At 43.5% G+C, this 14,678-nt stretch overlaps 1 protein-coding gene across 1 annotated transcript; it reads left to right on the plus strand.

Moving 5' to 3' along the window:
• The first annotated feature begins 5,223 nt into the window (after positions 1 to 5,223).
• On the plus strand, positions 5,224 to 13,182 carry LOC133926275 (probable beta-1,3-galactosyltransferase 14). The gene is made up of 7 exons (XM_062372121.1): positions 5,224 to 5,834; positions 9,363 to 9,515; positions 9,589 to 9,671; positions 9,774 to 9,873; positions 11,421 to 11,534; positions 12,264 to 12,406; positions 12,685 to 13,182. Exons 1-7 carry the CDS (start codon positions 5,425 to 5,427, stop codon positions 12,780 to 12,782), a joined length of 1,101 nt encoding a protein of 366 aa, XP_062228105.1. The 5' UTR covers positions 5,224 to 5,424; the 3' UTR covers positions 12,783 to 13,182.
• Positions 13,183 to 14,678: the final 1,496 nt, after the last annotated feature.

The following is a 14,678-nucleotide window of genomic DNA, read 5'->3' on the forward strand; positions in this document are numbered from 1 at the left end:
TCCTCCGGGCTAATGTCAACGTGTTTGCATGGCAGCCGTCTGATATGCCCTGGATCCCTAGGGAGGTGATCGAGCACCACCTTATTGTGCGCCCCGACGCACAGCCGGTGAGCCAGAAAGTCCGGCGGCAGGCGCCCGAGCGTCAGGAGTTCATCCGGGAGCAAATCAGCAAGCTCCTTGACGCCGGTTTCATCCGAGAGGTCCTCCATCCAGAATGGCTGGCAAACCCAGTCATCATCCCGAAGGCTAACGGCAAGCTTCGCATGTGTGTCGACTACACCGACTTAAACAAGGCTTGTCCGAAAGATCATTTTCCTTTGCCCCGCATAGATCAAATTGTAGATGCCACTGCGAGATGCGATCTTTTGTGTTTTTTAGATGCAAATTTGGGTTATCACCAAATCCGCATGGCCAAACAGGATGAGGAAAAAACTTCTTTTACTACCCCGGTGGGGACCTATTGTTATGTCTCTATACCTTTTGGTTTGCGCAACGCTGGGTTGTCTTTCCAGCGGGCCGTGCACATTACTCTTGACTCGCAGGTTGGTCGCAACGTCGAGGCCTACATCGACGATCTCGTGGTTAAATCCCGAGACCGCGCCACCTTGCTGGAGGACTTAGCCGAGACTTTCAACAGTCTCCGCACAACCCACCTAAAGCTCAACCCCGAGAAGTGTGTCTTTGGGGTACCCGCGGGAAAGCTCCTCGGTTTCTTGTTTCTAGCCGAGGAATCGAGGCCAATCTGGAGAAGATCCAGGCCATCTAACAGATCTGACCCCCGGCTCGACTCAAGGAAGTCCAGCGTCTCGCTGGCTGCATGGCGGCCCTGGGGCGCTTTATCTCCAAGCTCGGGGAGCGAGGGCTCCCTCTCTTCAAACTCCTGAAGAAGACCGGTCGCTTGCTGAGGGTTGGGCAGCCCGCCTGCGACGGTGGCAGCGGCCCTACTGGGCCCAGCGCCGTTGTCCCCATGAGAGGGGAGCGCCGTACGGGCGAACCGTGGCTGCTGCTGAGGGGCAGCAGAGACTGGGGCCTCCTGAGCGATGGGCTCCACTTCTTCGCTAGAGCTGGAGCCGGTGCGTCGGAGACGATGTCCACCTACCATCTTTTCTGCAGGAAACAAAACAGATTCAGGGATGCAACCCCCCTACCTGACGCGCCAGCTGTCGGAGGGTGAACTCTACAAGCAGGGATCCGGAGGGACCCCTTTTGAGATTCGGCCGGGGGGTGATTCTGAATCTGCCTCGTACGTGAAATAAATGGGAGTAAATGAGATGCAGGTGGGGTGGAATGATCGAATGCAGGAAAGAGTAAATGCTCAGGGGATTTTTAGACAGGTTCGGACTGCACGGAGCGTAATATCCTACTCCTGTGCGTCTGCTATAAATGCTCTAAGAATGTCTCTCTGAGGATCTGCTGGGTTACAGGAATATCTGTCTAAGTCTAGAGCTTCGTGCTCCTTGTTCTTCGGTTGATCTAAGTCTCTGTGTGTTTCGTCCTTGTTCTCCGATCTGATCTCTGTTGATCCTCTCTGTTCCATCCTCTCTCTTCCGGGGAGCCCGCCCAGCTTTTATATCCGTTAGGGCGGTAGCGTGCCCAAAAAGGATGGCGCGAGCTCCGAGGCGCTATAAATGGAAAGCAACCATCATGGGCTGCTGCGCAATGTGACGGGGAGGGTTGAAAATGCGCCCCCGTCCGGTCTTGTTCGTCATCATACCGCTTTTCAACAGGCGCCGCGGGGAGGGCCCACCGGGCAGCCACCGAGCAGCCCGGCGTGCTTGCCTGGTCAGCACGAGCCTGACACAGCAGGGTGGCAGGCAGGGTGCCTTGAGCTCTGCGACGTTATCCCGAGGCGCTCCGGATGACGCGCTATGGGACCTGTGCATTAAATGTCCCCACGCCCTCCTGCATCGGGCCTCTCACCAGTTGACACCTCATCGCTGAGCCCTTGTGGGGACCACCGGCGAAGGACTTCTCTGGTCCTCGGGGAACCGAGTGCTCGGGGGCCACTGTTCATGGCTCCGAGCACTCTCTCCCGAAACTGACTGCTTGGGTCCTCGGGGAACTCGAGTGCTCGGGGGTCACTGTTCATGGCCCCGAGCACTCTTTTCCGGAACTTAGCTTTTCTTGTCATCGGGGAACTTGGGTGCTCGGGGACCACTGTGCATAGCCCCAAGCACCCTCTTCCCGACACTTGGTCTTCTCGGGCCATCAGGAAACTCGGGCACTCGGGGACCACTGTACATGGCCCCGAGCACCCTCTCCCGGAACTTGGTCTTCTCAGGTCATCGAGGAACTCGAGCACTCGGGGACCACTGTTCATGGCCCCGAGCGCCCTCTCCCGGAACTTGGTCTTCTCGGACCTCGGGGAGATAACCCTTAAGGGAGGGCGCCATGTGGCACTCTGCTGTTCTAGCCTTGAGACTCGGGGACCCCGAGTTCCTGTGTCATCAACAATACTGAACTGAAAGATTGTTACGTTAAATTTGCAAATGAAAATATTCTCTCTAAATGGTTCATATATTGTTGAGTTAAATGATCCAATATCTGAGTTAAGGGTTATATAAATAACTTTGTCATATAGGCTAATGTCTTCTATGGAGATTTTTTAATATGTTAAAAAAAATAAATTGTTATTATAATATTTCTATTTTGCTTATCGAATCTTATTTACTGTATCTATGATTGTAGCGTCAGCTGAAAGAAGCTTTTCAAAGTTAAAATTATTGAAGAACTATTTGATGTCCATAATCTCTCAAGAAATTAGATGGTTTGATAACTTTATGTATTGAGAAGAAATTACTGGACGAGATTGATGTTGATATCATCTAGAAATGTTTGAAAAAATTGTTTGAGGTAAGTGTTATTTTTGGATATCCTTTAAGTGTATATTGAAAATAAATTTTTTAATACACAGATTATTATCATTATAATTATATATTAATTAATTTTTTAAATGTTTTAATTCAATAGGTCCGTTCTTAGTTTTATATTGAGTCATCAAAATCTTAGGACCAACCTTACTCGATTGCATGCTTTTTTTAAAAACACTATCATAACTCGTAGACACTCACATAACTCGTAAAGTTACACCATCACACACTAGTACGATGCCTACCAAAAAGTGCGTCCCTAGTCACTTACTGAAGAGTGCGTCCCTGTGCCTAGCAAGTGATTGCAAAGAGCTCCGAGGGTTAATCATCAGTTGCGGTCATGCCCTTGATTCAGATTTTTGGTCCCAAGATGCCTACCTGAACTATTCATAGCTCAGGCGGTTGGTATCAATTTTGTCTTTCAGGTATCCTGCCCACTAGACTAAGAATCCAAACACCGGTTAATTGATACTATTTTCATTTTTAAATACATGTTATTTTAAAATTTTGATTTTATTTTTAAATAGATGTCGTTTTAATTTTTAAGTGATATTTTATTAGAATGCTTATATTAAATTAAAAAGTAAAATTTCAATTTAATAAATGTGATAAATTAATAGCATATGTGTCATTAGTTGAATGTTGAAAATTTATTCTTCGGATTCAAAGAATATGCTGTATCAAGCGATTCAGCAACGGTACAGCATAGAACCATCCCCGAGTCGTTCCCGTCACCTACTCTCCACCTTTGCCCGTCATTGTCCTCACCGTTGCGTCGCTGCCCTCTCCGCTGCGCGGCCGCCCGCCCTCATCGCTGCGCCGCCGCCCGGCTCGCAGGCCACCCCCGCCAGTCCTCTCCGTCCGATCTTCCCGCCGGGCTGTGCCGCCGCCGCTACCCGAAAGGTCGCCGTCGCCCCCGCAGAACCACGCCGTCGCTACCCAAAGACACCGCCGCCACTGCACATCCACTGCGCCGCCGAGATTTTGCGCCGGATAGATTCGTTCGAGATCCAAGTCGCTGCCAAAAAAAGGTTATTTTTTCCCTCCCTGAGTTTATTCTTGCTGCTCGCTAGTGCTTGTTCTGGCCGTCGGTTTGGTCATGACTCATGAGTACTTGCTCGTCGATGCTTATACAAGGCCTTGCTAGTGAGACACCAAAACAATTTTCAGCGACCCAAGATAGAACAGCTCATCGATGCTTATACAAGGTTGTTAATCTTGTTGGATCAGAATGCCCATTCATAAATCACAAGTCGGCATGCATCTAGGACACTTTGACCAATACGATCTGGCATATGGGCCATGGCTCCCTTTGTCTTTCCAATTCCGCAAGGACACGAGAAAAAAGAGTAGGTTTTGTTTCATGAGAGTAAGTTTTGGTAGGGTAGGGGATAGAAATTTACGAGCTAACTCTCACCAATCTCTTCCTAAGTAAGAGTGCTAAGTGGGTGAGAGTTATATACTCTCTCCGGACTAAAATAAGTAACATTTTAAGTTGCATGCTATCAACTGTTTTAAACTTTGATTACAAATTATTTTTTATGTATTAAATTTGAATATTTAAAAATGACACGAGTAGATTTATCTCAAAAGGTACTCTTATAATAATATACGTTTCCTATATTTTTATTAATATATTATAATAAAAAGTACTAGTTAAAGTTGTATTTTAGGAATCATATTGATGTTCAACACGATATTTATTTCAGACTAGAGGAAGTATTTACTAAAAATGATTACATCTCCACTGTTTAAAGTCTTAAAAATCTCAAATATGTTCCATGAGAGTGCGTTTTGGTGAGGTGGGGAATAGAAGTTTCACCAATCTCTTCCTAGAAGTAAGAATGTTAATTAGAAAAGAGTTATAAATTTACTAAAAAATGATTATATCTCCACCATCAATCATAACTTATCTCAACTCATCACCATAAATGGTGAAAAAATATTTATGCTCCAACTCCCACCTCTTCAGAGTGCAAATTAGAAGTAACTACCGACTCTTACTTAGTTCAAACAATAATACTATTTTTTCTTAAATTAAATAATTTAAAAAAATTAGTATAATTAATTAAAATAAAGAAAAATGATGGTTACATTAGATTTCATATGCAGCTCTCCCCGCTCTCAACTCAGGGGTTAATATCACAGTACTGTTTATTTGCAGAGGATACGATTCCACTCAACGGGCGCGCATCAGTAATACGAGTTTGATGAACAGTACTCTAACATTATTTGATGTATAAAATACTGTAACGATTCTACTGTTTATAGAAGTACAGTAGCAGATAATCTCCATTCCAAAGTTTAAAAGCGCTAATGTAACAGTACTATTGATCCTCTATCCTCTGAGGATACAATTCCACTCAACTCACTGCGGTGGGACCCATTCATTCCCCGTCCCATCGCCTGCAAAAGGCGCCGCGAGTACCACCAAACCGCACCCCTCCCCGGGCTCCGATCCGACCGCCGTCGCATTCCCCGCCGCCGTCTCGGCGCCCGTGGCGGCATCGCGTGCAGGGAGAGGGAGGACCGGCCCGCCCGCCCGCCCGCAGCCATGCCCAGCTCGCCCAAGGTTTTCTTCGCCTCCGCCTCCACCTCCTCCCGCCGCGCCGGGGCGCTCCTCCGGCTGCTCTCCTCGCCGGCCTTCTCCGCCGTCTGCCTCCTCTTCGGCCTCGCGGGGTTCCTCTCTGCCGCCCTCGTCGCCTTCTCCCGCAGCGCGCCAGCCGCTGCGCGCTGCCCGGACTCCTCCCACCCGCTCTCCGTCTCCGTCGCGTGGGACCGGAGGCCCGGGGATGGCGCCGGCGGCGCGGGGGCCACCATGCTCCCGGCCTTGCTTGCCACTGGATCGCGCGGGAGGCACAAGGTCATGGCCTTCGTCGGGATCTTCACGGGGTTCGGCTCCATCGGGAGGCGGCGCGCGCTGCGGCGGACGTGGCTCCCCGCGGATCGCCAAGGTCTACTTCGGTTAGTCGCTGGTATCACGGCTTGCTAGTTCATGTTCGCGTGTGTTGGTCTAGATCTAGCTGAGTTTTAGAGTTGGAACTGTTGATGTCATTTGTTACTGCTACCGTTAGAGATGGGTTGTGTTGCGAACTTATAATTGCTTATCAGAGTTGATTTGGTAATTTCCATTTGGCCATTTATCTTTTCTAGATGAAACCATAGTCCACTCAATTATTCTGCTGTTGGTAATTAGTTCTCAGACACTCAAAAGGCAAATGCTGATGATCTACATATGGGAGTTCTTGTTAACTTATTCGTGCATGTAGAGATCACAGTATGGCAGTAGAATTGTCTCAGCATTTGCTCCTTAAGTCCATTTCTTAAATATCTTGTTGGTGTTTCACATGCTAGTTCATCTGGGATGGTGCTTTTAAAAAAAATGGAATTCGATGATTTTGCTAAATATGCATTGTTTTAGTGAGACTTCCAGAAGGCGTGCACCTAGACTGCATAGCCAGTAGGCGCCACCCTCCCACCTTGCGCCTCATTGCCGCTTAGGACACCTAGGCTGTTGCTTAGCGATGATTAGGCACTAGGCGCCACCCCGCCCGAACGCCTAGTGCTTAGCGCTTTTTAGGAAAATGGACTATGATGTACTTCTAAATGAATGGGTGCACCCTTTGTAATTGTTATCCTTTTCTCATTGCTATTGGCATTCATTAGTTTGAATCTTGTGTAGGAATGAGATTGGCGACTAGAGAAAGTAAATAGACGTTTCAACAAATTTCTTGCGAAATCGATGATCTTTTCTTATTTGGATCACCCAACGCATCTTAAACTCAAACGAAAGCAAAAATAGAGAGAAGTTTTAACAGAAGAAAATCGAGGCAACACGACTCCACGGATGGTATATGAACTATAGGTTTAATTTAAGATCAATCTGTGTATCTTAGCACTCGAAAGATCACAATTTGCAAAGAAACAAGAAAAGATGAGTATCGAGCAACGAAACTTTTCAAATTGATTATTTAGAGGTAAGAGAATTCAAGACCCTATCATATAAACGTGTGTATATGAATTTTATGCCTCTAGCAATAAGAAGAATGACCTCACAAGCTGTTGAAATTTCAGCCCAAAAATCAAAACAAAAATTAAAACCGGAAACAGAAAAACTTGCAAACTTACAAGGGAACCAATAGAGGGAAACTAGAATGAGGGGAATTCAAGCATATGCAAAAAAATATAAATTTTATTACTCAAAGAGAGCGGATTACAAAGATTTATCTCTCAAACTCTTACCTATTACATATGCTAAGCACTACTATTCCTCTCCTCTGAAACCTTAGCACAAGGCTCTCACGTAAATAGCTCAAGGGACACTTCCCCAACTAGTCATACCCCTCTATTTATAGTCTAGGAAACTTGATCCCTAAGTTTAATTGACTGTTTCCAAAATACCTCTCTTGTAGTACATTCCTACCTATCACTGGAAGCATTTTAGTCTATTTTCTCCTCCATCCATCGGACGATCGTGACGCCTTCACGACTTACTTCGTCTCGATGCAAGCTTCGTAATGATGCCACGTGCACTTCATCAGCTCGCGGTTTTGTGATCAAACTGGGAAACCAACTCGCACGTTTCTCAAGGCGTGACTCACAGCTGCTTGCTTTGACCTCAAGCAAGTCTTTCGATATTGACGCGTGTCTTTCGTCTTGTAATCTTGACCGCTAGCAAGTCTCTCCTGCTCCCGATCCATCATGCCGTCTTGTCACTTGCACCGGTACCTCATTCGCTTGACTTTGTTAATACGCCGTCTTCATCCTTAATCTCATGCTTTGCTTGACCTCTATGTGTACAGCTAGGATCACCTTTGACTCCGCTCGGTCTTCTTGATCGTCCGGCACCAAGTACCCAGCTTGGCCCCGATCACCCGCCGTCGACTGTCAAGTTGCATCCAACACATGCACATCATTAGACAAGCAAACATGCATCTTTAGAACCATATAATATCATCACATGTTCGTTCAAATCAAAATCAAGTTGAGAAAGATCAAACGTAAAAAAAATGTAAACATCAGATGGTCTGGCATTTACACCAGTGCAATACCGGACCATTTAGTGAGTACAATTCTACTAGAGCCCGGTCTGCATTCCCCTTTGGAAAAATTAGTCCGGTGACCTCTTCCGGTGCTCACACTGCCAACACCGGACCATCCGGTGTCTTCAATTTGCCCTCTACGTTGAAAATTTTTTGGTGTTCAACATTGCACACACCGGACTATCTAGTGAGCATAACTGCTCCTAGTACACACATTTCAGCCCTTCTGTAAACATTAGTCCGGTGTGTACCCATTGCTAACACCGGACCATCCGGCGCTCTCTCCAAATTTAGCGTAAAAAATCATTCTCTGCAAGAATTAGTCCAGTGCTCACTCTCACCCACACCGGACCTTCCGATGAATGAATTTTTCTCTGCCTTTGCGCTGAAACAACTCCGGTGCTCACAACTGCCATACACCGGACTATCTGGTGAGGTCAAACACCCTGACACCGGACTATCCGATGAGTGTAAACTTCCTGCACTGAGACAACGACATAATCTCCAATTCTTTGCTATTTTGGTTGGACAAGATCAATCATTGCCTGTGTTACACGGACACGGACACGGGTGTCGGAGTCCGACTCGGGTGCGGGTGTCCGATTCGGCAAACTATAAAGAGGATTCGTCATATATATATTATTAGTTTTATTTTTTTATGTTTTAAACCTAAGTATATATGTAAAATATATGTATACTCTTCTTTAATACATTAGAAGGGGAAATAAAATCATAGTTCTAATTTAGAATCAAATCCACTGGAGTTGTCAAAAAAAATAGAAAAGAATAAAAGTGGAATGGGCTCAATTCATCATTTGTTGGCCATTTGACCCATCCAGCCACTGGTCCATCTAAGCCGCACGCCCTAAGCCTCCAGCCGCACGCCACCACCTCTCCCCCGCCGCTGCCGTCGCCTCTCCCCTGCCTGCTGCCATCGCCTCTCCCTGCCTTGGACACGGCCACACCGCGTCGGATGCGTGTCGCACCGCGTCCGACGCGAGTCGACACGGCGATACGCGTCAATGCGGCAGAAAATTTGTGGACACGCGTGTCCCTGTAACACAGATCATTGCATACATAACTATGCATTTGAAATTAGATGGACACTCAACTAAAGTCACATATTGTCAATCACTCATCACAAACGATAAACTAAGACGCATATCAACTTGGTTTCTCATCTTGAGATCTAGTTATAATGTCCAATCTTTTCAACAGATAGTTGCAGGGAATTTGAATAGTGAATTCACTAATAAATGTCGCCTACTCATGGTAAATCAACCCCATACCAGCAAGATAAACAACATCAAAGCTTTTCCCTTAATTTCACTGTCCATGAGTCTTTGCTGTCCAATTGTTCCAATCATGCTTGATGATCATCACTATCTTTGGTTTATTATTATTATTTTTCGTTACAGTGGTTTTCTTTTTTTCGTTCTCTTCATTGCAGATTGGAGGAAGCTACAGGTCTGGCATTCCGGTTCGTGATTGGGAAAAGCAATTCCAAGAATAAGATGGCCTCTCTTGAAAGAGAGGTTGAAGAATATGATGATTTTGTGCTTTTAGATCTTGAGGAGGAGTATAGCAGGCTCCCATACAAAACGTAAAGAATAGAGCCATTACCATATGATTATGTTGTCTCTTTTCCAGGACACTGATTTTGTCTTATGTTTTAGGTTAGCCTTCTTTAAGGCTGCCTATGCATTGTTCGATTCTGATTTCTATGTCAAAGCTGATGATGACATTTACTTGAGACCAGGTGAACAACAATACCCAAGATCTCCTGCTACTGACTATGACTAATAGACATCCTTTCTTTTCAAAAGGCTGATGCTTACTTTGCCAATTTCTCTTTGTGCAGATAGACTTTCCTTGCTTTTGGCTAAGGAGCGGTCGCATCCACAAACGTATATCGGATGCATGAAGAAGGGACCTGTTTTTACTGATCCAAAGTTGAAATGGTTAGTTTTGTCATTTAGTGCTATTTGATATGATGAGCTAATCTTTCCGTAGCACATTTTCCATGAGAAAATTGAAATGGTGTCTTCCTAAGGAAAAGAAACGTCCACAGTATCATGCTAACTTCGTGGAAAGTAGCTGGCTAGCTGCGAATCGACACTTGACCCAAATGTGAAAATGTTCATTTATTTCTACAGCTTAAGTGATGCTAGAAGAATCTTGCCTTCCACTCATTACTTGATCCACATGTGAAACTGTTCATTTCATTTCTTTTAGTCATTCATCTACCTTTACTTCAAGGAGTTATATAATTCAAGAGAGATTTTCTGTCTAGAGTATTGAGTTACAGTGTTAGTATATGTCAAAGCAGACTGGAGAGATAACTTTTCCAAGCATCCTAAACTAGCATATCTCTCTTGTTTGGCTCTTATCTATATAGTTAAGGAATGAAACTGTCCTAATTGAATTTCACTTAACCATGAATAGCTTGCTGGTCTATTAAGGCTACGTGGCAAAATGGGTAAACAGCTAAAAATTATGTGATTGAAACCAGCCGAAGTGGCCAAACATAGATGTAACCAACATATATGTTGCAGTAGATTATGTTTTTGGTTCCTAAACTTGCATAGTATCATTTAGGATTGTAAACTTGCAATTTTAATGAGCATATCTCAAACTTCCATAATTGCTATTGCTTGGATCCAAACTTGTAATTTGATTTGTTATTTCACTGAGGAGTCAATTAATCAGGAGAGTTTAGTTAATTAGGAAAGAAGCTTTTGGCTAGGGAGTTAGTTAACTAGGAAAGTTTGGTTAAATCACAAAAAGCAGAGCCCTAGGAGAGTTAAATGTCATAATTAGAGTAGGAGGGACTGGTGTGCATACACATCCTATATATAGGGTGCTTTGTAACAATCAGCAACTGGGCAAGAAAAAAACTTCATCTTCCGCGATTGCTCCTGCCAACTCATCTAGTTCTTTCATCGACCCCCGCTTACCTTCTCCTTATCGCAACCATGGCACCTATATGCACACGTTCATGGACAAGGCCGCCGGCGAGGCGCCCGTACAGATACAATCTTCAAAAACACTAGCACCCTTGCAAAATGTGGTAGTGATTGTAGTGTAAAGTGATATCTGCATGACCACATGGTATAATATAGTTGACAGATGAGACAAATGCTTGGCAAACCCCTTTGCGCAGGATTTAGATGAATGAAAACAAACTCGGATATGAGTGTAGTTTCAGTTGTGCCTGAGTGCGCAACAGCTGCATTGTATTTGCACAAAGCTCTGTTGGATGGCATCAATTGAGATGAATTGGTAGGTTTATCTGCAGGCTCAGGTTGATGAGTAAGAACATATATATTCTGGGAAGATGCTAGCAAATTTAGGGACCTTGAGTGCAGTTTGCTATATATGTTTTTGAACTTTTTTGACTGAATATATGCTTTTGAACTTGCCAATACTTTGCATGGCAAAATTATTCAGTGTATCATTCATCAATAATTACTTATGTTGGTTGATCCCGCTCTCTTGGGAGATGCAGGTATGAGCCACAATCCTACTTACTTGGATCGGAATACTTCCTTCATGCATATGGGCCTATTTATGCTTTGTCAGCTGACGTAGTGGCAAGCTTGGTTGCATTGAGAAACAACAGGTGGGTTGCAGTCCACCTTCCCCCCATCTTATCCTGAGCCTTCTCTTGCAAGTATTTCAACATCACATGTTCTTAATTGTACACAGCAGATATGGTAGTTTCGTCTTTGCATGTGTATTACTATTACCACCAATTTGTCTTCCAGCTCATGCACTAGCTTCTAGGAAGTTGTACTGGCTGGTACAACTGGGATACCTTTACTCATAATTGCCAGCAAAGAGCACTTTTTACTCCACTAATACACTTAAAAACATCCTCCGTTGTTCAGTGTCAGCTTGTAATTGAGAAACAAATCATTGTGGGGATATTGAGATATGCTGGTCCCCTTATGCTAAAAGACTGCAGCATACCATTCTGTTATTTCAAGTTTACACTACCAATTTTTAACTGAATCTTATACCTGCTACCCATGGCTACGGCATGTGGTTAAGTTTCTTTTGTCTACAGATCAATGCTGTAGCTTTTAATCAGATTTTCCCTTTACTATTTTTGGTCAAGGTGAGCTATGGGAATGAATAGCTATTGTTGATTTGTAAACCCTTGAACATGGAGTATAAATACTACAGGAATAGCAAGGAAATCAACATTTTTAGCTTAAGAAGTTCAGACGATACTGTGAGACTCGGTTTCTCACATAGTAGCATTATTACGTGCATTTCATCACTGTTGAACCTCTGATTGACTCATGTTATCTGTTTGTTTACTAGATTCTTACATATGTTTGTCCAGTTTCCGTATGTTCAACAATGAGGATGTTACTATTGGATCCTGGATGCTTGCTATGAATGTCAACCATGAGAACACGCATTCACTTTGTGAACCTGACTGCACAGAGTCCTCAATTGCTGTTTGGGATATTCCAAAATGCTCAGGTTATTTCATTTTCTTAATTCACTTGGACATCATGCATATTTTCACATTGTGCATTATCCTTTATCAACTGCAACATGACGACTGATGAAGGGTAAAGATCAGTAAGCATCAATTGTAGTAAGCTGCAGAAAGGTTCTGCAGGTACTAGTGTTAGTTCATAACAAAGTTAAATATATTTGAGGGATGTGTTTGTAGAGACTAGGGAATCATAGAAGTTGTTCTAAGCTCTTCAGACCAAGCTGGGGCATGCTAACAGGTTTCCAAATCTGTGACCCAGGTCTATGCCACCCAGAGGTAAAGATGCTAGAGCTTCATCAAAGAAAAGAATGTACAGGTGGTCCAGCTGAGGTAGCTGAGGTGTCAGAGGACCGATGAGTTCTTTGTTTGGACACTATGGATCGGCTGGCATGATGACAGCATAGTTGACCTCTGCTCGTACTAAAAAAGAACTGTAGGAGTATTATCTGGAATCATCAGGTACAATCATTGCAGGGGTGGGGGGGGGGGTACCATTGAAGAAACCTATACAGGCAACTGGCGTGTTTCAGACGTCATTGAAGCCCAGCACTATAGCACGACATTTAAGTTTTACATTCTTGTTTGCTCTTTACTAGGGCACCATGATCGTCATTTGGAATGCGCATCCTGTCTTGTAGCAAAAGAAATTTTGGTTGTATAGAATGCATTACCAGTTGACATACCATACACCATTTCTGCCGTGACTGTAAAATTAGCGCTTTCTGATTTACAATTGTTGGCGTTGCTGTTTCTGCTATCTCCGTGTGCATATGAGCTCATTTTTCCACCCTTTGTGCTGTGAGTAAGCTGTGTAGTCTAGCCGCTTTCTTACTTGTCCATCTAGGTCTGAAGGAATGATATCTAGATATTATTCATGCTCGTGGAAGGAGTAATGTGGAGCGTCTTTCTCCAACCTTGTGGCATCGCCCTCTGCGATTGGATAAATATTAAATACGATGCCTTGATTTGAAGGATGGGTCGCTTTAGCTATTTTTAAGGATCTAGAGTACAACAGTCCATAATAACTTCGGCCACTTCAACTTGCACGTATTTTCTTCCATGTATTAAGTTGATTTCGAAATTGCATTTCATATTCAACTGTCAAACGACTTGCATCGCTGTCTGAACTCTGGAAGGTTTGTGCTGTGGCAGTGGAGCATATCCTTGAAACATATACTTGGAGTTTTTCATCTCTTACATTTTGCGAGGAGTTTGGAGTTTTCTTTAGGATTCTAAATCGATAATTATTGGCCGCGCTGATGGTTCGCTGGAGTTTTCTGCAAAAGCTTTTTCGAGGCAGCACTCTAAAACGACTGGCGAGTGAAAGGATAGTCCGAGACAGGATTAGCATCAGTGTGTGATTCCTTCAGAAGCTTTTCCAAAAGCTCCGACCACATGCCCCGCACAGGCAGAACCGCAGAATTAAAGTTCCTTTATACTCCAACCAGTCACAAGTGACGTTTTAGACATTAACATCTTAAAAACACAATTCTAACTACTATTTCTTATAAGGGCTGTCGAAATAACTGGTTTTTATAGGTAGCTCTCGGTGGAGCGATTTGGATTTGAGCCCCAGCGCTCAGCGCTCTCTGGAGGCGCTCTTATAGCTTCTATGCAGTTGTGTGAGTGTGGATGTCTCTTTGAAAAACACTACTATTTCTTATTATAATATATTTATAAAATATAAAAAATATACTATTATAAATATAGAAAAAAATATACTATTATAAAAATATTTTTCGAGACAAATCAACTCATATCATTTTCAAAAATCTGAACTCAATACTAAAAAATAATTTATAATTAAAGTTTAAACGGTTTACCGTACCCAACTCAAAATAACACATATTTATGACTGGACTCACTGGAGGATGTAAAATCATAAGAACATATGCCATTTGATTTGTAATGAAACAAATAACAAGTTACAACGAGGACAACGAAAAAGTACTATTCCACATGCAGTTGCCGTCATTGCTTTCTTCGGCAACGTTAACACCTCCAAACGAAGAACCCAAAAATCCATTCCTCATTTAATCCCCTTTAAACATTAATGAGGGAATGTGAAGTGATATAGATGATTGCACGCAATATAATAGACAAGCTATTGTATGAGTTAGCTACAAGTAATTTAAATGATATCTAATTATTAAATTACATATGAAAAATTAAGATCATAAATAACAGACGGTATCTATGCAATGGAGTAAATACTGACTATAAGAGTGATTGGTTGATATTTTAGATCGTATA

This window comes from Phragmites australis, chromosome 8 (assembly GCF_958298935.1).
Source record: "Phragmites australis chromosome 8, lpPhrAust1.1, whole genome shotgun sequence".
NCBI lineage: Eukaryota > Viridiplantae > Streptophyta > Magnoliopsida > Poales > Poaceae > Phragmites > Phragmites australis.

What these genes read in the sequence shown, in the direction of transcription:
- LOC133926275 (XM_062372121.1), top strand. Translation starts at nt 5,425, where the DNA reads ATGCCCAGCTCGCCCAAGGTTTTCTTCGCCTCCGCCTCCACCTCCTCC. An exon ending in TGACATTTACTTGAGACCAG is followed by an intron (nt 9,672 to 9,773) that starts GTGAACAACAAT and finishes CTCTTTGTGCAG; the next exon opens with ATAGACTTTCCTTGCTTTTG. An exon ending in GGATATTCCAAAATGCTCAG is followed by an intron (nt 12,407 to 12,684) that starts GTTATTTCATTT and finishes TCTGTGACCCAG; the next exon opens with GTCTATGCCACCCAGAGGTA.